We start from the raw sequence: 24,045 nt of genomic DNA, 5'->3' as shown, positions 1-24,045 counted from the left end.
ATCAAGCCATTCCTTGCTAGGTAATTTGTGTTTTTGTCTAAATTAAAATTTTCCAAACAAATCCGTTTCTCTATGGAAAAGAAGTATTTTTACTGATCAGCACCTTGTATTATTAACTTTTAAATGCTTATTAGTACATCTTCATATGATTAATTAAGTAGGCAATATTAATTAACAAGAACAAAACAGAATTTACAGGGAGAAAATTTAGTTATGTAGCAAAATTTTATTTGAGTGATATTAAAAAAATAGGTAGTCTGCATTTTATTAAGAACTTCTAGTTACAGTCATTCAACTAAAGCTTGAACTGACAGCAGAGGGTGCTCAACACACCTCAAGCAGCAGTAAGAAGATGCCGCTTTCATTTGTCTTGATGCACATGAGCCAAGGCCTGTCCTTTCAGCAGCCGTCATGACACGTTTCCATGGGGGCCTAGTGTATAGGTCCAACATAAGCTCATACATACTTGTTAAATTAGTAAAAGTGGCTTTTAGTTTATGTTATTTATTTATTTATTTTTTGAGATGCCCAAATCTGTTTTTCTTTCTTTCTGGATCTGGAAAGGTCTCATATGTCAATTCACAAATGGACTGCAACCCCAAAGACTGCAGTATGTTGGGAATATGTTGGGAGTGATGTGACCATAAAAACATTCATGGGGGAAAGCAGAACTATGTTGGAAATTTCTTCCTTTCTATTATTTAACAAAAAAGAAGTGTCAACAAATAAGTTCTGGCTAACTTTTAAGTAGATGGTTATGTAGCCTATTAAGTGGGATTAATACACATTCAAGAATTAAACATTACAAGATTTCTAATTAAGTACTGAATTTAAATTGTTCTATTGTCTACACAGTCTGGGGATTCTGAAAAGGGAGAAATGGGTGTTGGTTAGAAAACTAGAGAAGATTATCCAGCATTATAATTAAACAGACCCCTTAGGGGAGTAGCATTTGGAGAGGCAGAGAAAAAGGGAGAAAGACATGTTAGATACAAGGGACACTATAAGCAAAGTTGAGAAAATAGGAGGATTAGGTTGAATAACCCAATTACACCTCAGTATAATCACGGAAAATAGCATTGATAGAAGTGGTCAGGACAAAATATTAACAACTGTGAAAGCTGTGTAGGAAAACTCAAATGCAGTACTTCTCATACATAAAAGAACAACAATAAAAGAGCTAAGTTTTTGATCTACGTATAAGGAGCCGCATTTATAATCAAAAGGCTAGCATTCATTGTAACGTAATTCTAATATTTGATCTAATTACTGAGACCTTCGTCCTCAATACGTATAGGCTGTATAAAGCATGTGTTTCAAAAGAAAGGACAAACCATCCGCTCTATCACCTCCATCTGACCGTCCACAGTGGTTAAGAGCCCAGAGGCACTCTGCCTGCTTAAACAATCGCTCACTGCACTCCTCGCACCCCTGTGCTTTTTGGTGGAAGAACTAAAAACCATATATTAGTACATACTATTCTTTTCAGCTATCTTGAGGATTTCCCTTTGATAAAAGTACATCCTGGATCTTTATATGAGGGAAAGTAAATCAATCTTAAAGTGAGTAAGAGGGGAAACATCTGCTATACTTATAAACTAAAAATGTTATTTCATTTGCTATTAGCCAAAATGTTTTACTGTTTTAAATATAATAGAAAAAAAATCTGCCAGCTAAAAGGAGATTCCAATATCGCAAACCAATTTTAAGGGGCAAAATATTGTGAGAAAAGTAGATTTTGATTTAACAGGGTTTTAGTTCCTTGGAGGAAGAGACACAGAAAGGAGGTGGCAAAACATAAAGTCAGAAAGACGTGGGTTCAAACTCTGTCACTAATAGATATGTTTGTATGTTTATGTTCATGGGATAATTGTTTAATTTCTTTACAGTGTGTAAACTAGGGACAGCAATATCTAATATAGTTAATATAGTTGCTGTAAGAATTAATTCATAAAATAGCTATGATAATTTTGTAAATGCTAAGTCTGTAAGAGTGTATATAAAGCAACAAGATAGGACCTCACCCTAAAAAAGTTTCAAGGTTTTTAGTTTTATGTGCTCACTCTGAGGAACAAAAAAGAAAAAAAAATAAGGCTCATACCAGAGTTAATTGGAGAAAGATGAACTGTTCATGCCAGAAAACTTTCTAATAGAAGACTACCTCCTCAATATCTGTTTATGTATGTCAAAGATATTCTAAGCAGGAGATAACGGTCTATTAGTTTGAACATATGAAACTACTAAGATTTTATCACTTATGTTATATAAAAGCAGCAATTTCATATGGTTCAACCGAATACAGCCCTCCCAGAAGTAAGCTTTCTCTCTTCTATATACACACTGTATGACTATATATAAAATATATGTATATAGGTGCCTGTATCAGAATTCTACCCTAAGATAAATTGTCTAACATGGTACCCTTTAGGCAACTTTTTTTTAAGGTCAATATCCTACCCCTAAAGGTGACACTTCCCTTGATTCACAAAATGATTTTAAGTGTTCATTAGCTTGCTCTTAAATACCCTGTCTTTGGCACAGAGATAGGAAGGAAGAGAGAAAAAAAAAAAAAGGAAAAGGAAGCTAATTTGCTGAACACTGATTTTGTGATTAGGCACAGTAGTGAATTTTCAAATTTTTTCTCCTTTAATAATTAAAATCACTATGAGAAGTATGGTTAATTTCATTTTAGAAAGAGGCAAAACCTAGACTGAGAAGCTGAATAACATCTGAGTTTGTGGTTTAGCAAGGGGCAGGAACTAATAACCAATACTATTTGACTTCAAAATACATTTTATTCACACTTTGCCCTTCTATAAAAATAGTGTGTCAGGAGCTCCTGGTTAGTGTTTAAATTCAATAGAATAGAGTAGTATTTATCTAAGGCAAATACATCTAAGTAGCTGGTATTGCTTATATTATTCTACACTGGAAATACTGAATATTTCTGTAAGAAAATAAAATATAACAGTGTTCTGTGAAATTTTACTTACAAAACAAACTCAAATTGGTCTATTAAACTCATCATACAGCCATAAAGCAAAGCAAAGTCAGAGTAAAATATACAGAATGATGACACAAAAGAGATCAGTGTTAAAATAATCATATTCATCAATATTCTTCAAGACAAAAATAACAGCAATATTTGTAGATAATATAAAGTTAAAAGTTTTAAAATAGGAGGAAAGAAATTAATAATAATTGGTGCTATAATAGTCAAATAGAAAACTTTTAAATGTTATTCAACTCATGCAAAATAAGCTAAAATGGTTTGGGTAAACTGAGGCTGAAAATCTTAAAGTCAGTGAAGTAATGGTGTGGTACTTAACAGAAACCGCAGAAATGAGGGCTCAAAGAATGACTTTTATCCTATGAATTAAATATTTTGAAATGTTTGTATGGTTTACTACCATAGATTACATTTATGCTGAGATAAAAGAAGTATTTTAAGAACAATTTTTGGAAAAACTTCAACATGTAAATTATGGCTTTAAATGCCCTTCTATCTCAAGGTAAGGATGACACTTTGTCAACAATACAAGTAAATGGAAGAGTATCTGTCTGCAATTTTAAAAATTATCTTTCATTTACGGACACTGACTCATTACTAGAGACTAGTGTTGTTAGATCTTTTCCATGAAAACACAGACATACAGTATTGATTATTCAAAGACAGTAGCTATCACTTCCCTTTCTTTTCTTCAGTCAACTGTTTATAATATTAAAAGAAATAACCCACACCCCCTCTTTTTGGTTGTGATTCCCCTGCTATTGAGATTTTCTGCCTCAATGCCTGCTCCCTTCATCAATAATATCTACGTTGAGGGCAGAGGTCCTAAGGAAATAAGGCAAGAAAAATCAAATCTTGCTGACACAGTGGGACGCTGACCAACACATACTATGATAGATCCGCACAACTCAGTGCTAATCTTGGACAGTGAAGGGCAAAGAAAGGGAGGGGAAGAAAGAGAAAACAGTACCACACACGAAAAGCACAGAAGCTATTCTTAGTAATAAAATATAAAGTTAATAGTAACATATGTAAATGTTTGGTCACTTCTCAAAAAACTAAAGGACAAACAACAATAAAACTTAAACAAAAAGGACTGTACATTTTTTGTAGGTTCAAATAGAATTTAAAGATCTTATTATGCTTCATGACCATCACGATCAGTCAAAAACACAATAAAAAGTGCAGTCCTTATTTATGAAAGGAGAGTTCAAAACTCGTTAAGCTTCAATTTCCTACCTGTGCTGTGAGGCACTTCCGCTGGTGTGTTAGCTGGAGCGTGCGCGCCGGGAGGAATCTGTATGCCAGAGAAGCTGCTGGATGGCATGCTGCCTGGGTCGTAAGTCGAAGATGACGGCTGAGGCGACTGAGTTGGCAGGGATGTTGCTCCAGTATCTTCATTTTCTTCAACATCTATTATATAATTTACATGTAAAGTTAAACTAGGTATTTGGAAGAAAAATGCCAAACATTCTTATTTTGCTATACAGACATGATGAACAGACCTTCTGATGCAATTCTATTTAATGCAATTAATGAGTAGGCTCTATCTCTTAAAATAATAGTTTTAATTGTTTTCGTTTCTTAAATCACTTAATTATGCCTGGCATTATGACTGTCACTTCAAGTTAATACTTTACAATTCTATTAAAATCTTTGCATATAGTATGTTTTTCTTAAAACTAAATTTTCTTTAAACTCACTCTTTAAACTTAAGATGAAGAGGGTATTTTTGGCAAGACATGTCACATTTATGCTATCCATAGACTTTCTTTTTCTTTTCTTTTTTTTTAAGATTTTATTTATTTATTCGACAGAGAGAGACAGAGAGAGAGGGAACACAAGCAGGGGGAGTGGGAGAGGGAGAAGCAGGCTTCCCGCCGAGCAGGGAGCCCTATGTGGGGCTCGATCCCAGGAGCTGGGATCATGACCTGAGCCCAAGGCAGACGTTTAACGACTGGGCCACTCAGGCGCCCCTAGACTTTATTTTTCTGACAGCTGCCTTTTAATCAGTATTCATTGTTCACGCTAGCTATTAAATGATTACCTGTGTGTTTGTTGTAGGTTAATCAACAAAAACAAAGGAATGAAATTTCACAGAGCTACCTGCACAGAAAGTAGTAGTAAGAGACTTTGTGTTGAATCGCTTCTCGGTCTTTTGGCTACGATCAAGTGTAGAGACTCTGTGTTGGTAAGTTCTGAAATACAGACTTAAAATATACTATATTATTAGCCGAATCTGAAAGCTACTCTGGGAAAATTAAATATTGATAATCTATTTAAAATGACAATTAGCCACTTTTGGGAATCTTCATAATTTAAAATGTAAGCGAGAGCAAGAGATTTCTGAAATCAATTTATTTCCTATCACATTTTTAAATAACTTTTTTTGTTTGATCATAACCATATTACATATTCAATGTGGATAATTTTAAACAACCAAAAAAAAAATCCTACCTACTCTGAGATACACATTTTACTAAGTAACCTTGTAGATGTATTCATACTTTATATACACTAAAATAATTCTCTCTTATATTAGAGAACTATAACATTTATACATCCTGGGAAGGAGCCCCTCCCTCCAATTTTTAAAGGCACTAGAAAGTGACTAAAAGCTGGCAGAAACTAGAGTGAAGGTGGCCCTTTGGAGAGGAAATCTCACCGGGTAAGGTCTGCTTTCATGTGGCTTTTCACCCGCAGGCACTCAACAGTCTGTGCAAAAGAAAGAGCTGCGGAGAAGTGAGCCTTGAAATGTGTGTATAAACCCCAACTAAATACTGTATGACCCTGAACTATGCATGCACACTCTGGGAAGATTCTAGAGTGTCCTGGTGAGAGCAATAGCCTTAAAGCTGAAAGAAGGACAGGCAGTGTTTGAGTTCAGGCATGTTAACTGCCTGCTAGAACAAGAATCAAGAACTTGCAGAGGAAGATGAGAAAATGCAGAGGAGCTACAAGACGTTATCAACAATGAAAATTAACAGAAATAAAGGGGGGTGGGAGGAAGAAAATGTGACCCGAGTTAGGAGAAAAAGAGAGTCTATAGAAGAAGACCCAAATGACCCAGATATTAGCAAAAAATTAGTGAAAAATAAATAAATAAATAACATTAAAGCAGGTACTATAAATATGTTCAACGCCATAGAGACAAATGTAGTCATAATGAATGAAAGAGGAAATACTCACCAGAGAAAAGAAACTAAGAGGAGACAAAAACAGATGGGACTAACAGAAAACAAACGATAATGATAGACTTAAATCTAACTACAGCAATAATTACATTAAATTAAGTGGACCAAACACAATTTTGAAGGCTGATGTTGACAGACTAAACAAACAAATGAACAAAACCCAAACCAAAAAACACCTATATGCTTTAAGACTCAGATATATTTATAGTAAAAGGATGAACATAGATAAATTATGTAAATACCAGGCAGACAAAAGCTGAAGTAGCTAAATCCAGTAACAGACACAACAGAATTCATTTCAAGGAGTATTGCGGGTGCAATAGACAAGAAAAAGAAAAGATATAAAGATTGGAAAGAAAGAAGCAAAACTGCCTCTCTTTGCAGATAACAGGATTATCTACACAGAAACTCCCAAGGAATCTATAAAGCAACCACCAGAATAGGTAAATTTAGCAAGGTTGTGCAATAAAACATCATTATACAAAAATCAATTGTATTTCATACATTAGAAGTAAACAAGGGAATGAAAAAAACCAAATACTCGGAAACAAATTTAACAAAAGAGGCACAAAATCTCTTTTCTGAAAAATACAAAATATTGCCGATAGAAATTAATGAAGGCTTAATAAATGCAAAGATACACCATATTCATGTAATGAAAGACTCAGTTTTGTTAAGGTATCAATTCTCCCTAAATTTATCTATCAATTCAATGCAATATCAATCCTAATTCCAGCCAGCTGTTTTTTATTTTAATAGACACTGAAAAACCTACTTCCAAATTTATGGTGAAACTCAAAGGCCACAGAATAACTAAGAACATCTTGAGAAAGAAGAGAAGAGTTGGACAACTTATGCCATCTGACTCCAAGGTTTACTGTAAAAAGGTGGAAGGCAGTGTGCTGTTGGTACAGACCAGAAAAATAGACCAATGTAATTGAACAGAATCCAGAAATAGAATCACACTTACATGGTTAATTGAATTTTTGACAGAGAAACCAAAGAAATTCAACAAGGAAAGGAAAATGCATAACAAATGGTGATGGAATAATAGGCTATCCTTAGGGGGGAAATAATCCTGAATCTAGCCTACCTCCCACTATACGCATGAAAAGATTTAAGGTCTTTCACAAACCTAAAAGTAACCGCTCAAATGATAAATCTTCAGGATTAAAAATATAAAAGAATTTTTAAGGTAGAGGTAGATATTTCATGGGACATAAGAAGTAGCCCTAAAAATTTTTAAATTATAAATTAGACTTCACCAGGATTAATGATTTTTGGTAATTAAAAGACAGTTAAGAAAACAAGTAGGGAAACAACAGACCGGGAGTAAATATTTGTAAAACAGGTATCTGACAAAGGACTTCTAGTCATAATTTATAAATAATTCAATAATAAAACAACAGACAACCCATGAAAAATGGGCAGGTATATTAATGTCCACAGTAGTATTCACAACAACCAAAAGGTAGAAACAACCAAAATGTTCATCAATGGATGAAGAAATACAATGTGTAGGGACATACAATGGAATATTATTCAGCCTTTGGAATGAAATTCTAAAACATCCTGTAACATGGATGAACCTTGAAGACATTACAATAAATGAAATAAGCCAGTCACAAAAGGACAGATACTGTAGGATTCCATGTATATGAGGTACCTAGAATAGTCAAATTCACAAAGACAGAAAACAGAACAGTCGTCAGTGACCAGGGGCTAGGAATGGATAGGGTAACGGGGACTTACAGTTTAATGGGTACAGAGTTTCAATTTGAGAAGACGAAAAATGTTCTGGAGATAGATGGTGGTGACAGGCTGAATAATACGAATTTGCTTAATGCCACTGAGCCGTACATTTAAATGATTAAAATGGTAAACTTTGTTATGTATAATTTACCCCAACAAAAAAGAATGGGCAAAAGATTTAAACAGACACTTCACAAATAAAGATATATGAAAAGCCAGTAAACACATAGAAGAGAGTTCAATATCGCTTAGCCATTGGGGAAAAAAGGCTAATTAAACCACAAATGAAGAACCACTATATAAGGATCAGAATGGCTAAATTTAAAAATACTGACAATTACTAAGGGCTAGCAAGGATAGAGAGAGACAGAAACTCTAATACATGGCTGATGAAACTGTAAATGGTACAAGGACTTTAGAAAATGCTTTGGGAGTTTTATATATAACCCAACAATTCTATTCTAGCTATTGACCCACAGCAATGAAACACATCCACCTGTTCACATATAATGTGAAGTATGTCTAAAAACCGTATGTATTTAAATGTCAAGAAGCTTAATTCATCATAACCTCAAACTAGAAACAGCCATTATGTTCATTAGCAGATGAACTGATAAACAAATTATGGTATCCATACTATGAAATACTACTCAGCAGTAAAAAAGAGTGGACTACTGATACACAAGACACAAGAAACAGATGAATCTCACAGACGTGCTGAAAGAAGCTAGGTGCATAACAACATCGTGGGATTTCATTTACACAGTGTTCTAAATCAGACAAAACTAATTTTTTTTTTTTTTAGATTTTTTTTTTTTTTAATTTATTTGCGAGAGAGAATGAGAGAGAGCATGAGAGGGAGGAGGGTCAGAGGGAGAAGCAGACTCCCTGCTGAGCAGGGAGCCCGATGCGGGACTCGATCCCGGGACTCCAGGATCATGACCTGAGCCGAAGGCAGTCGCTTAACCAACTGAGCCACCCAGGCGCCCCAAAACTAATTTTTGATTAAACAAACAACTAAATCAGTTGTTTCTCAAGGTGGGAATGGGCTGGGAAAGAGTATGAGGTAATTTTGGGGGATAATGGAAATGTTCTTTATTTAGAAGGTGTGTGTGTCAAAATTCACTGAGTCACTGAATTACACTACTAAGCAAACAGTAAACTTTAATTTGTATTTGTAGATGCTAAAGATAATGGGGTAATGTTTCATTAAAAATAGGGTATTTACATGGTCTCAAAGGGACTTATTCCACAATAACTTATTAACACAAACAGCTTATTAATAACCAAGGAAAATCATTTTAAAGTGTAATAACTGAGAGAATACCACATTATCTGAGCAGCAGTTAATATCACCAATATTTCACCAATATTAGACACTTCCAATGCAAGGTAGGGGACACAATCTCATTCTGGCAGATTTCTGCTAAACATGCATAACTGTAATCTAATTATGAGGCAACATCAGGCAAACCCAAATTGAGGGACAGTCTATAACTAGCCTGTATTCTTCAAAAACACTGGGCCAAGAAACACCTAGAAAGGCTGAAGAACCATTCCACATGAAAGGAACTACGGAGACATGAAAGTTAGATGCAGTGGTTGATCCTGGACTGTATCTTGGACGAGGTACAAAAAGCCACAAAGGAGATTACTGAATCAATTGTATCAAACTCGAATGAAGTACTTAGAAGCAAAAGAGCGCAACTCCAATTCATTTTCAAATACTTCAAAAAATGTATATATGTAAAATTATATCCTTTTGTAGAGCCATAACCCATTTCTGAGGAGATACTGTTAAAAGTTATGACATTAACACTAGATTAGGGCACTTTAAGATTACATTTTAGATGAACAATGTATTGACTTACTTTGTATCTCCTATGTTCTCCAACTACAGGTCTTAATTAGCAGCAAATACTTATTGAGACTAAAAAATGTTGAAGTTAACTGTATCTTAGGGTTTCCCAAAAGAGGAAAATTTTAAATTAGTAGAAATATAAGAAATTACCTTCTTTAGTTTTTACTGAATATAATTGGTTAATTACGACCACTTAAAAATAATACCAATTTGCAGGTACTGAATTGAAACGGACATGAAACCTAGAGTGTGAATGTTAACAGAATTCCTTCCCTTCAGTTGAGCCTTATTTTTTTTCCTGGAACACTATTTTTTTTTTTTTTTTACTAATCATATGGCTTCCTTATGTACTTTTTGACAATATGACTTAATTCCACATAGCAGTATTTTCAGAAGTAAGTATCTTTCTCTTTTTTCTTACTCTAAGGTATAATATCTATTATTTTTTAATGGTTTTACTAGAAATTCAATTCCAGAATAACAGAGAATTAGACTTTTGTTAAACATAATACCTTTTATTAATTTAAGAACATAAGAGAATATAATGGTATACTGAGAAAAAAAAATCAAGGTTTTAAAGAAGACTTTTCTCTTACATATTCAGATTTGAGAACATCTTCTTAGAGCCATAAACCACTTCTTAGCAGATATTGTTAGATATTATGACATTAACACTTGATTAAGTTACCAGGTTACATTTTAAGTTATTTGAAAAAGCATACAGTGAAAATATTCTCCTTTATATTTTAAAGGATTATTGGTATTCTTTAACTCCCAATTTTCTACTACCTAGAGGCTCTATAAAAACTGAATAAAAATAATGAATAGAAATTACAAGCTCTACTTAAGCTAATTTTTGGAAAACATAACAAAAATTACATATATCTAATCATCTACTAAGTTAGTATTATAAAGAGCCTAAAACCACCATTTCACAACAAAAGAGATCATGATAATAATCAAAATGAAGTCACTGATACTGAAAGAATATCTAGGGAAAAAAAAAAAAAAACACTGATTATTTATTAGGCATATCAATGTACCTAAAATGACACATCTGAAATGCTTCTGAAAAGTAAAATATGTTTAAAACAAAAAATGTATTTTCATGGTATATTTAATATATGTATAACCATATACAAGAAATAAAGTATCTTTCAAATCAGATGTTTGAAGGTAATGATAAATACAAGATGATTACATTTACTACAAATATGTGTATGTAAAAGGTACCTTAAATATAATCAGGTAATAAAAGTGGTTCAGCTTCAGTTTCCAATTTAATATAATTACTAAATGTGAAGAAAGGTTCCATCTTTGGCCTTAGTTCTTAAACTATCCATCCTCCCTGGGTGAAGAAACATTTTACTTTGGCTTCATCTCTTGCTTTTAGGCTGACAACTCCAAAGTTCTATTTTTAGCCCAGAATTTTCTCCTGCAATCTTTGGAAGAGTATCTAATTGCCAGTTGGGAGTTCTGCAAGTAGTAATCACATGAGCATCTCAGTATCTTTTCTTAATTTTTCCCACCAAACCTGCTCATCTTGTATTAGTCATTTCTTTGAAAGGCTGGAAACTTAGGGATCATCTTCCATTTCCTCCCTCATTAAAGTGTTCTGTGTTCTATGTTCTACTGATTACATTTCCTTCTTTATCCCCATGGTCTATATCTCACCCAGGCTTTTGTTATTTGTAATTTAGGTCACTAATAGCCCCTGAATTCATCTCACAATCTGCAGAATTATCTTTCTCCAATTCACTCTCAAAAATCAGCCCCCCACACACTGATCTTACAGTCTTAGCCAGTTCTCAATCTGCCTCCCTGCTGCTTTTGAAGTGTTTTTGTTTTGTTTTTAAAGTTGTGGCATCCTTCCTTTTTGTTTACCTGACTTAATTCAACTTCTCTTTTGAGACTCAGCTCAGGCACAGTCTCTTACTACCATGTATTACAACTGCTTATTAAAACTGTTGTACCCCATGAGGATGTAAGCTCTTGTAAGTAAAGGATCATGTCTTTTATTCATCCCCGGTATCCAGCTAACGCTGACAAAATGACATTAAAAAGTAAGTTTCTTTAAAAATGAATGAAAAACAATTACATTTTAAAAATGTAAGAACAAGGATATGTCCTGGGAAGTGGGAGTTCATTCCAAATTTAGGGCTCTACATCATGTCTAAAGCACAGAAATGTTTCTCATAATATTGGTACTATGTTCTCAAGAGAATGTGAAATTAATAGTTATGTTTCCTGGCTGAGAAATTTTCTTATAAAACTCAGTGGGAAAGATATAGGTATTAATATCGAATATCAAACTGGTTGAAGGAAAAAAATGCATCTGCTTAAATGTAGAATAAAAGCACAGACTTTAGAATTAGAAGATTTGGGTTCAAATCTTGAATTTCATTAACTAGTTATTAGAGCTTGAACAGGGATGCCCAGCTACCTTCAGAAGCTATGAGAACTAGATTAGCTAATACATGTAAAATATCTAGCACAATGCCCAATAATACCAAGTGCTCCATAAATAATAAATATTAACATAAATTATGAAGATACTTTATTAAGTGCTATACATTTTATAAGACTTTATATACATACATAAAATAGCTCTGCAGAAATTCAGATGAAGGAGAAAACATCACAGATATGCAGCATTCAGATAGGTAAAAAAAAAGATGAGCAATTTAGGGGGCAGAAATGGTTTTATAATTAAAGAGACAAAGGTACTTTCTGGCTATTAACATCTATGACTATAATATACAGGTGCTAGGAAATAAACTGTGCCCCCCGCCCCCGCCCAAATTCATATGCTCAAGCCCTAATCACCAATGTGACTATATTTGGAGATAGGCTCTTCAGAAGGTAACTAAGGTTAAATGAGTCATAAGAGTGGAGTCCTATTCTAATAGAACTGTGGCCTTAGAAGAAGAAGGAAAAATCTGTTTCTCTCTCTCTCATATGAGAACAAAGAGAAGGCTGATGTCTGAAAGCCAGGAAGTGGGCACTCACCAGCAACTGAACCCTGCTCCACTTTGATATTGGACTTTCCAGCCTCTAGGCCCCTGAGAAAATAAATGCCACCCCAGTCCATGGTGTTTTGTTATGGCAGCCTGACCCACTCAAGAAAATACAAGACAGGAACAGAAAATAAAACCGGTAAAGTTAGGTTGATGCCACATTGTGGTGATTCTTGCTTGGTAGCCTGAGGATCTTGGGTATTTTCTTGTGGACACTTGTTAACAGTAGGACAGACATAAAACATTCCTGATAATGGTCAGTATTAAAGTAGGAAAGGAAGGATGTAAAAAACACAGGCACTGGGTATAAAAAAACAAACAAAAAAACCCAAACACCCATAGGACTCAAGAGGAAGAGGGCCAGGACTCAAGTTCTAGTTCTCCTTTGTGATTCTATGTCCTTAGGCAGGTTCCATGTGGAACCTCAACTTCCTCCTGTGGACAAGAGCAAAAACATAAGCTATTCCCAAGGGATTTCTATGGGCATGCGATAAGTGAAAATGATTTGTAAGCTTTAAGGCACTATATGAACGCAAGGGATTTATTACAGAAAATGACTGTAAGGAGAATTCTGTGTGAAAAAGACTGTTAAAACATTAGATAAGGACATACGAAGTGTGCTTCAGGAACAGAGAGCAAAAAGTGAACTTGAACTGCTGTATGAAAGCTTGCATCTCTAGAAGATAAACTGCAAATAATTTACAGAGTATCCATATATAAAACTGCAGTGTACCTTTTTCACCAAATGGCACTGTAACATTCTAAGTAGCCCTCTGCGTAATAAATAAATAGAACAAAAAGGTTTTCTTGTCTTCCCCCACTTGTTCTCTCCTCCTATCTCCTTTGCTCTTTTAAAGGCAGGTTTATTGAGGTATAATTTACATACAGTAAAATTCATACCTCTTGGGTATACAGTTTTGACATAAAGCTTATATAATGTATAACCACTACTTCTGGTAATCTCCAAACCTTTCCCATGTTCCTTTGTAGTAAATCCCTCCCTCACCCCAGGTACTCACTTACCTGATTTGTGTCCCTAGAGCACTGCCTTCTCTAGAAAGTTATATAAATACAATCATATAGTGTATATGTAGTCTTCTGTGTTTGGCTTCTTTCACTTAGCAAAATGCTTCTGAAATTAGTCCATACCATACTGTTGCAAATATCAACAGATTATGGCATCTGAATTATTTCTAGTTTTGGGCAATTACAAATAAAGCTGCGGTAACAGTTAACAGGCCTTTGTATGGACATATGTTTGCATTTCTCTTGAGTAAAAAAATACCTAGAAGTGGGGCTGCTAGACATTGTGTCAAGTATATTTTTAATTTTATACAAAACTGCCAGACCGTTTTCCTTTTCTTTTCCAATGAGTAATGTATGAGAGTTCCGGCTACCTGGCATTCTCGTCAGCACTTGGGACTATGAGTTTGTTCAATTTTAGCCCTAGATTCTAGTAGTAGGTATGATGTATCTCGCTATAGTCTTAATTTGTTTTTCCCTAATGACTAAAGATTTCAGCATCTTTTCATGTGCTTATTTGCTACCCATTTGTTCTAAATTGATATATGGAAATACTCAACATAGCTGTTATATTTTGTTATGGATACATATACAGCATGTACTTATAAATATACCACTATGCAGAACTGCAATCTAATTGTCATCTGAAAAACTGCGAGGACAGCACATATATGCAGAAATCACTAAAATGGCCTACAAGAACTAAAATATTCATTTCATCAATGTACATTCATTCACTGGGCACTGAGAAAATTAAAAAAAAAAATTTAAGAGGATTAATTTCCATAGAAGAGTAGTGCCAACAAGCCATCCCAGAACCTGGACCAGCTGGTTTCATGAAAAAAATTCTAGAAAACATTTAAAGGAAAGGAAATTCTAAAGTGATTCCAAAGCATAAAAAAAACTAGAAATCTTCAGATTATACTTATGACATAAGCAGAATATTGACACCAAAAAGTAAAACTGTAGACCAATCTTACTTATAAATATCAATGCAAAAATCCTAAATGATACAGCAGTGAACTGAATCCATCAGTATAATAAAACAAAAAACAAAAAACAGAGCCAAGTGAGGTTTATTACACAATGTAAAGCTGGTTCAGTATTAGGCAATCTTTTAATAGAATTCGGTGTAATAACATCTAAGGAGATGGACTAGGCTGGTGTCAGCCAACTCTGGCCGATAGATTGGCTGCCTGTTTTGTAAGTAAAGTTTTATTGGAACAGGGACCTGCTCATTTGATTACATATTGCCTATGGCTACTTTTGCACTACAAGAGCAGTTGAGATGTTGCCACAAAGACCTTATGACCTAGAAGCCTAAAATATTTACTGATCATTTAAGAAAAAGTTCACCAACTCATGCATTCAATGATCATTTTTATAGATGCCTAAAATCTGTATAACAAAATGCAAGGATCACCTAAAATTTTAATTCAGAGTACAGTGATTGTTCTCCTAACAGTCAATTTCCTGTATGTCTAATCAATAAAAACAAGTAAAAAATGTCTTTCCTTTTTTTTCAATTACACATTAACTGAAAGGTGAAGTGAAATAAGACCCTTATTTTTTCATGATTTAATTTTATAAAACTACTTACTACATAATGGTGAAACTTTCATGCATTTATTAAGTCAAAACAAAACTCAGGTGCAGAAGTGTCTATTATTACCAACTGTATTAAAAAAAGGAGGATGTGTATTCCTATTTATTTGTAAATTCATAAAAAAAATCATCTGTAAAGAGACACAAAAAACCAAAAAAAAAAAATCGTATTTACTTATTTGGGTTTTGGTAGAATCTGGCCAATGAGGGATGTGGTAGAAATGAGAAATTCATTTCATATTTTTATATCCTCTATAAATTTTGAGCCATGTGAATGTACTACCTACTCCTCTGACAAAAAAAAAACTCACCTCAAATAGATATGTAAAAAATAATAGTGTTCCTTGTGGTTTGGAAATATTTTATAAATTATAAATGGATTACCTGTTCTATGTAAGAATGAAATCTGATTACAGGTAGGAGATGGCCAGGCCATCTTTGTTGACAAAGACAGATATTAGAGTAGTTTGGCTTTAATCTCTCACTGTCCCTAAATTTATTTTACACAATTTTCATGGAATTTGGACCTGACGGGACAAATGAAAATGTATAGTTTCTTCCCAAAACCTTAGATAATATTCTGAACGATTATGATTCTACTAAATCATTTTACTTAAATAAATAAATACATACCATTATCTTCTTCAATTCCAACAGGCCCTGCTTGAGGAGTCTCTCCATTCTTTAAACAATTATGGATATATGTTGCCTTCCACCTTGCATACTTCCTGTGTTTCACATTCTAGAAGGAATATTTTTATATCAATATTAAATTTCAGTAAGAAGTAAAAATATGTATTTATGATAACCTATATGGTATTTCTGAGATAAAACCCATTTTTGCATGTTATATCTCTGAAACAATCTGGCAACCTCCCCACCCTACCACTGGATTCTACCAACTGTCTAGGGTTCAACAGACCACAAAAAGCTATCTTCCTGAAAACACATGCCTAGTCCTCTCTTATGATTCTGTATTTCAGAAAAGGTCTGCAATGGAAATATGGAAGTGTCCTTCAGCAAAACTTGTAACTCTTATGCACCTGGGAGGACTAGGTTAAATGGAATTCTAAAATTAAATATAAAAGATAGTAACAGTAGATTGAGCTCTTTCCACCAAAGAGGAAAAATTGATCTGTACAAATCTATGAAAACACATCTGTGAAAACAAAAGGAAACCTAAGATGATGCAGGGGTTAAAACAAACAAACACTAGACAGACAGCTAAGCAAACTTGACCTTTTAACCCATAGCACGCTACTTACCAGCTCTGAATCTCAGTTACCTCAATTCCAAAAAGGGGAAAATAATACCTCATGGGGTTGTTGTAAGAACTGAAAATATCAGTAAAGAACCTGCTAGTTGCCTTTTCTTTTCTGCCTTAAAATTCATGCCACACACTATAAAATTAAGACAAAAATTTGCTTTAAAAATATAAAAAAAGTATGTTAGAATTTTGGATGGGTTAATTTTTACTTTATATTTCAATTGACCTTTATGACACTCATGGACCAGTGGTACTGGTATCAACCGGCAGCTTATTAGAAAGGCATAATCTTTAAACACATTCCAGACCTAACTCAGAATCTGCACTATAACAAGATCCCCAGGTGATCTGTATGCACATTAGAGTTTGAGATAAGACACTTTTCATTATGTTGAAAACAACTGTAATGTGCCTTTTGCAAAGAACCACTACATCAGGGATAAGTACAAACATAGTATACAGCACAGATACCTAGTTGAGCATTTTATGCAAAATTATCTAGATACTACTACAGATAAGTATATAGAAACCTAAAAGAAGTAACGCCCAAACTACTGAATTTGTATATTTAATTTCCCTTTTCTTATCAAACAATCCTCTTCTATATTCCACTAAAAACAACTTTTCTACATTGATTTCCATTTTCTTCCAGGTATGATTATAATTTATTCTACTTCACAAAGAAGCTTTTCAAAAGAAGCAACCACATTTAACATTTTCACTTCCTCACCAGCTAATTCACTCTAGAGAGAAAAGAGTTTCTTTCGTTTGGTTCTTATTTTCATCACATAAAAGGTCAGAGAATTTGAATGCGCCATGCCTTTTAATGGCAGTGAGCCCACGTGTGCCAGCCCCCACCTCACTTAAGTTGTTAGTTCACTTAAGGAATGTGCTCAGTGTCACCAACAGCCCTCTCCACGCTGGCAAATCCAACAGACACTTGTAAGCATCACCTTACCAAACCTTTCATCAGCATACAAAACATCGAACCATTCCAAACTCTGAAACATTCTCTATTACAGGTTTTTGTGACACTCTTGTTCTCCTGCTTTCCCTCCTATCTTTGGGTACTAATCCTCTGTCTCATCTCCAAATAAATTTACACACCCTGTCCTAGCAGATACTGTAAATGGGTGGGCTCAATCAATGGATTCATATATAATTTTAAATATGAATTATGTTTCTACATACTTAAGTACTAGGAAAGTCACTTACTAATGAAGGGAATTACTACAAATTTCCAGTGATTTAAAATTTCCCTATTTTTGGGAAAACCTAAGCTACAGATAACCTCAACATTTTTTTAGGCTTCTTTAATAATTGCTATTAGTTAAGACCTTCAGATAGGTAATATGGGAGACATAAAACAAGCCAATACAGTGACTTCTGCCCTTAGAGAGCTGATCATCTTATTATGGATATAGATCTAAAATACAAAAGAATATTACTATAAAAATTTAGTAGGTAGAAAGTATTGAACTTGTTTCTTTAATACGTCCATAATAATGGACAAATGATAAAGTAAATGGTACTTTTAGCTTGGTCTTACAGGATGGGTATGATGGAAAGTAACAGTAAGACTATCCTGGGGAGAAGTAAAAGAATAAGCAAAGGCAGAAAGGCAGAAGTAAATGAAGTGTTTAGAGAATGATGGTGAAAAAGTAAATTTGCCATTGGTGGAAGATACATACTACGGACTAGTTGGATAAGTAAGAAAAATCCAAGACAAGAGTAAAGCTGTGGACCAACATCTTTATAGTACCCTATAGGTTTTGAAGCACTTACACATTTTTCTCTTAATCAGTCCTCACAATAAACTTGAAATTTAGGCAGGTCACATTTTACTCCAAGGCTCTGAGACATTAAAAGACTGGGTCAATGTAAATACAGTTTAACCTGGCATTCAAGGCCTTCCACATTGTGGATACTGTTTCAGTCTGCTCTACTTCCTAATATCTCCCCTCAATCCAGATGAGATTCTGTCTCACCTGCAATCTTTTCTCATGCTAGTCTTCCTATCTAACATGGCTTCCTCTTCTGATAAAAGTCTCCGCAGACTTTCAAATGTTTACTCTCTTATCAACCTCCCTGACTACTAGCAAGTGAAGTAATCATTTATTCAAGTCAGTTACAGATGATAAGTGCTGGGGATAACAGGATGAACAAAGTAGGTCTGAACTTCAGAATCTAAAGTGAAAGCTAGGCAGTAATTTCCATCACTAAATGTGGCATCTGTATTACCTGAAATCTACGGTATTTTCTTCACCTTTTTCTCTTAGGATTCTGCAATCCCATTATTATAAATATGAGGAAATGGCAGTACAAAAGTAAATGACTTACCCAAGGTCACACTATTTTGCAGTGAAGCGATCCACTCAATTCAGGGCTACCTTGATAAGCATACTACAATTTGCAACTCAGATGGGAATATATGAAATAAGGTAAAACTGGCTTTAAAACGTCAGCTACTTAATGCATATTAACATAGGCTATAACTTGGTATATATTAAGAGGACCCCTTTGAAAGAAAATGTATAAATTGCTTAGGAAAGTTTAATTTGCCTTCTTTTGGGATCTTTAAAATAGGACAGACTATTCTTCGCTCAAAATAATTTAACACCATCTAAAGACTAAATTGGATTAAGTTGTATTGTGATAACTTCAGGAGGTTCCTTCATTCCTAATTTCATAGTAAAAAATAGTGTAAAGATGTTTAAACCACGTTGGGTTCTTTCATTAGTATGTGAAGTTTAAAAACGTTACTCTAACCTGAGATGGTTTCATTTTAGTAAATACATTTTACAAAATTTCCCCAGAGCAGATAAATCAATACAACCGTTTATTTTTTACTCCGCAATTATTTCAAGACAACCCTGCAAACTGGAGCTTATACTACTTCACAGAAGATTTTGGCAGTTGTAACTCAAAATTAATTTGTTTTTTAATTTTGTTTTCTTTAAAATAAAGGATGCTAGGTATCAAAGAATATTTGAAGAGGAAAATTTCAAGATGTCAATATTTTTGAGATCTTTTAACTCCTTTTGGCTGATTAGACATCCTTTCTGGGAAACAGGAATTACAAAAAGAACTTTTACTTTTGTCCCTGGCCTCTAAGTTCCTGTTTTGTAACTGGATTGATGAGAGTCACTGACAACTGCAAATTTTGGCCATGAGAGTCAGCAGTGGTAAGGATTTTCATTTTATTTTTAAATCATGTGCACTTGCTACACGCAAGAATGACTGGTTAGCAAATGCCAACCACAGGCTACAGCAGGGGTTCTCAAACCTGGTACATATAAGGATCACATGAGGATATAATAAAAAAAAAAATTCTTAGCCCAAACTATGCAAAATCTGATGAAAATCATTTTCTATTATAATGCCAAAAAGCCACCATGAAAGAGAATGCTCCCATTCTTCCTCTTGGATTTCTGTCTTGAACCCACCTAGTCAAGTTTCTATCCCACTACAATTGCTTTTGTCAAGGTTACAGATTACTTCTCTCTTGCAAAATCCAAAGCTTAGAGATCATCCTACTTGACTCTATCAGCATGAAAAGGTGAGCACTTCATCCTCCTTGCAATGTCCTTTCACTGGGTTTCCTGGTTATCAGGGTCTTCCGGTTTTCTCTGCCTTGCTGGGTGCTCCTGATTCTTTTTATCTACAGGGTGGGGAACATGCCACAAGCTTCAGTTCTTGGACTTCCCCTCTTCTAACACTTTACCTGGGCAATCTTATCCAGTGTAATGGTTTTATTTTTTTTTTAAGATTTTATTTATTTGACAGAGAGAGACACAGCGAGAGAGGGAACACAAGCAGGGGGAGCAGGGGAGGGAGGATCAGGCTTCCTGCCGAGCAGGGAGCCTGATGTGTGGGGCTCGATCCCAGAACCCCGGGATCATGACCCAAGCCGAAGGCAGACGTTTAACGACTGAGCCACCCAGGTGCCCCAAGTGTAATGGTTTTAAATATCACCTTATGCTGCCAACTCCCAAATTCATATCTTCTGCTCAGTTTTCTCTTGTGAACTTTCAATTCACCTCAACATTTTACTTGTACGCCTGATAGTTCAAAGCATTCAAAGTTCAACACCGACTTCTGATCTTCTCCCACTAATTTTGTTCTTCCATGTCAGTAAATGGCAACTCCTTTCTTGCCGTTGTTCAAGCCCAAACCACTGGAGTCATTTTTAGTCCTCTATTTCTCTTAAAATCTACCAACTAATCTTTAAAGTCTGTCAGCTCTCCATTCAAAATATATTCAGGGTCCAACTACTTCTCACCACCTCATCTACTACAAATTCTGGTCTCAGCCAGTATTACTTCTCACTTTGATTATTTAAAAATGAACTAATGGGTCTCCCTACTTCCATCCTTGACCATTAGAAAGAAATATTCTATTTTATTTTAATAAATTATTTATGAAATACTTAAAAAATAGCACTTAAATCCCATCAATTCTGGTTGAACTCCTCCTCACCCTCACCTCCTATTTCCTCTCTCACTCCAGATTCAACTACACTATCTTCATTGATACTTCTTAAATTTGGACAGACCCTCTTTACAATCTCAAAAGGTTTGCACTTTGTCTTGCCTCTTCCTGAACATCTTTATATTTCATTTCCTTATCTTCTTCAAGACATTGCTAAAAATGCTGCTTCTCAGTGAAGCCATCCCCAACCACCTAGTGAAATGAACCTTCCTACCCCTACCTTGACTTTCTCCATGGAACTTACCTTCTGCCATACATTTTATTTATTAATTTATTAATTTGTTCACTGTCTTCACCAGAGGAATGGGATTCCCATGAGGGCAGGGATTTTATTCATTGCTGCATTACTTGTGCTTAGAACCATGCTTGATGTATAGTAGAGCTTAATAAATATTTGATGATGAAGGAAAGGATAGTAGATCTGGAATCCATGTTTTTTTAAAATCAAATACCTCAAATGATTCTGAAGGTGGTTGTCTTGGAACCACACTTTGAAAAACACAAACCTGGAGTAAAACATTTTTGCTAATCAATAAGTGTGAACATTACACTTGAGTACACAGTTTGACTTAGGCTTACAAAGAAAAGAAAGGTCAGTGGCTAGGGTTGAGGGTGTCTGTGAAACCCCCTGAATTGTATGGAAAAATGCAATACATATATGCACGGGAGAGAATCCATAGTTTTCATAACATTTCAAAGCAGTTAATGATACAAAAGAAAGGAATTATCTCCAACGTGGTGGTAACATCAAAGATAATACTTTTATATTCTTAGTCCCTCAATTCTCCCAAATATAGTATACAAACAACAAGGGCTCTATTAAACTCCCAGAACAATGGACAAAATACAATGAGAAATGATTGAAAAGTATATATTCAACAAATTTATTTACCATGATGACTCAAATACTGAAGTTATTTGGTTGTGTTACATTTGATTAACGTTTGTATTAACGTTTGGTTAAAGTGGTGTCAGGTTTCTCCATTAGAGACTTACTACTTCCCCCTTTAAAATTAATAAGCAATTTGAGGGAAGACATTAGAGACTAAAGTAAATATCTTGCTCTTCATCAAACTTCACACCTATTAGTTTTAAAACCCATTAATGATTTCTACCTTCATCATTATTTCTGTATTTGTTAGAATCCTATTATAAAGGGCTTTCTCTGTTTTTCCATTATTCATTCATTCACTCATTCATTCATTCATTCACATATTTCTCTGTATGTTTCAGTATAGACCCACTGCTGCTTATTTTATTCGATGAGTTTTTATCCACTAATATCATTCTTATTTTGATGCTCAAACTGTCCCTGACATGGACAGTGGAAACCTTTTCCAGCTGGCTTCTGGATCCTTTTGACATGTCCCCAAGGTCATATGAAGATTTTACTTTCTGGCACAAGACGAAGGTCCAATTCATCTAGTACCTTCCCTGACCCAGTCCTAAATTCAGCCTTTTCTGCAAAAGTCCTGGTTCCTTTAGAGATGAATGTTATTTAGAACCCCAAATCAGACACTTTCACCGCTATTGGTGCATCATTGCTTCTAGGTCCCTTCAATACAGAGATAGAAGAACTAAATTTCATGTGCATGTATATACACATCTGTATGTATGCTTTATGTGTATATACAAACATACATAGTGTAATATACAGTTATAGTGTACATATATACTACCTATACTACACGATTACTACTACCACGTGTATCTACTTTGCTCTATTTATCAAATATATTTAAAAGCATGAATAATATGGACACCTCCAATTCTAATCCAACACCATAATACAATCTAGTCTTTTCTCATCCATTGTAACTTCTTTCCCCAGAAGTGAGAAACCTAGCTCTCTCAATATACTTACTCATTTGCTCAATCCTAGAATACAGAGTAAGCAGTTTTAGAATTGCCAACCCAATAGCATTAAGAAAAATCAAACCTACAAACAACAGATCGATATTTAACTTTTTGCAGTAATACTGATATACCTTGAGGTGCATAAATCTTATGTATAATTTAAGTAGTTCTGACAAATAGATATACCTGTATAAAATATATTCCTATCAAAATATAATACTTCTAGTTCCCCAGAAGATTCCTTTATATTCCTTTTCAGATCAATTTGCCCCCCCATATAAATCCTAACTTTTTCACTAGAATAAATATGTATATTGGAGTACTTTGTATGAAGGGAATCCGTTTGTATTATGTGAGTCTTCTTTTGCTCAGCATAATCCCTTTAAGATTCATCCATGTTGTAAGGGCGTCAGTACTACCTTTTTAGATCACAGTACAGAGCAATTCATTTATCAAGTCCTCTGCTGGTAGGTATCTGGGATGTTTCCAGCTTTGGGTTATTATGAATAAAGTTCCTATGAGCTCTCCTGAACAAGTCTTTTTCTGGACATAGGTTTCATTTCTCTTGGATAAACACCAAGGAGGAATTGCTAGGTAAAAGGGTAGGTGTATATTTAACTTCATAAAAATCTGCCAAATCTTTTCCCAAAGTGGTTATAACATTTATCATTTTCACCAAGCAATGTATGAAAGCTCCTGTTTTTCCACATTCTAGCCAATACTTGGCCAGTCTTTATTAACTTTACTGTTTTTAAACTACTTATTCTAACGATGACTGAGGAAGTGTTAACATCTCAACTATGATTATGAATTTTTCTGTATTTTTATTTCTATCAATTTTTGTTTCATATAACTTAAAACTGTTATGTGCACATCTATAATTGTAATATCCTGTTGATGAACTGAACCCTTTATTGCTATTAAATGTCCCATTTTACCTCTACTAACACATCTTCTTAAAGTTTACT

At 34.4% G+C, this 24,045-nt stretch overlaps 1 protein-coding gene across 2 annotated transcripts in view; it reads right to left on the bottom strand.

Annotated features, from left to right (window-relative positions):
* The window catches only part of VTA1 (vesicle trafficking 1), a 64,120-nt gene that overhangs the window by 7,685 nt on the left and 32,390 nt on the right, over positions 1-24,045 (bottom strand). For both annotated transcript variants that reach the window (XM_034990836.1, XM_034990837.1), the window contains exons 5-6: positions 16,096-16,204; positions 4,250-4,423 (exon numbers count right to left, since the gene is read on the bottom strand). In XM_034990836.1, coding sequence (XP_034846727.1) covers positions 4,250-4,423; positions 16,096-16,204 — 283 coding nt within the window. The remainder of the gene's footprint in view (positions 1-4,249; positions 4,424-16,095; positions 16,205-24,045) is intronic.

This window comes from Mirounga leonina, unplaced genomic scaffold, assembly GCF_011800145.1.
Source record: "Mirounga leonina isolate KUSES-001 unplaced genomic scaffold, KU_Mleo_1.0 Mir_53, whole genome shotgun sequence".
NCBI classification, from domain to species: domain Eukaryota; kingdom Metazoa; phylum Chordata; class Mammalia; order Carnivora; family Phocidae; genus Mirounga; species Mirounga leonina.
Note: the sequence above shows the minus strand (reverse complement) of the source record. Positions and strands in the feature narration are given on the sequence as shown.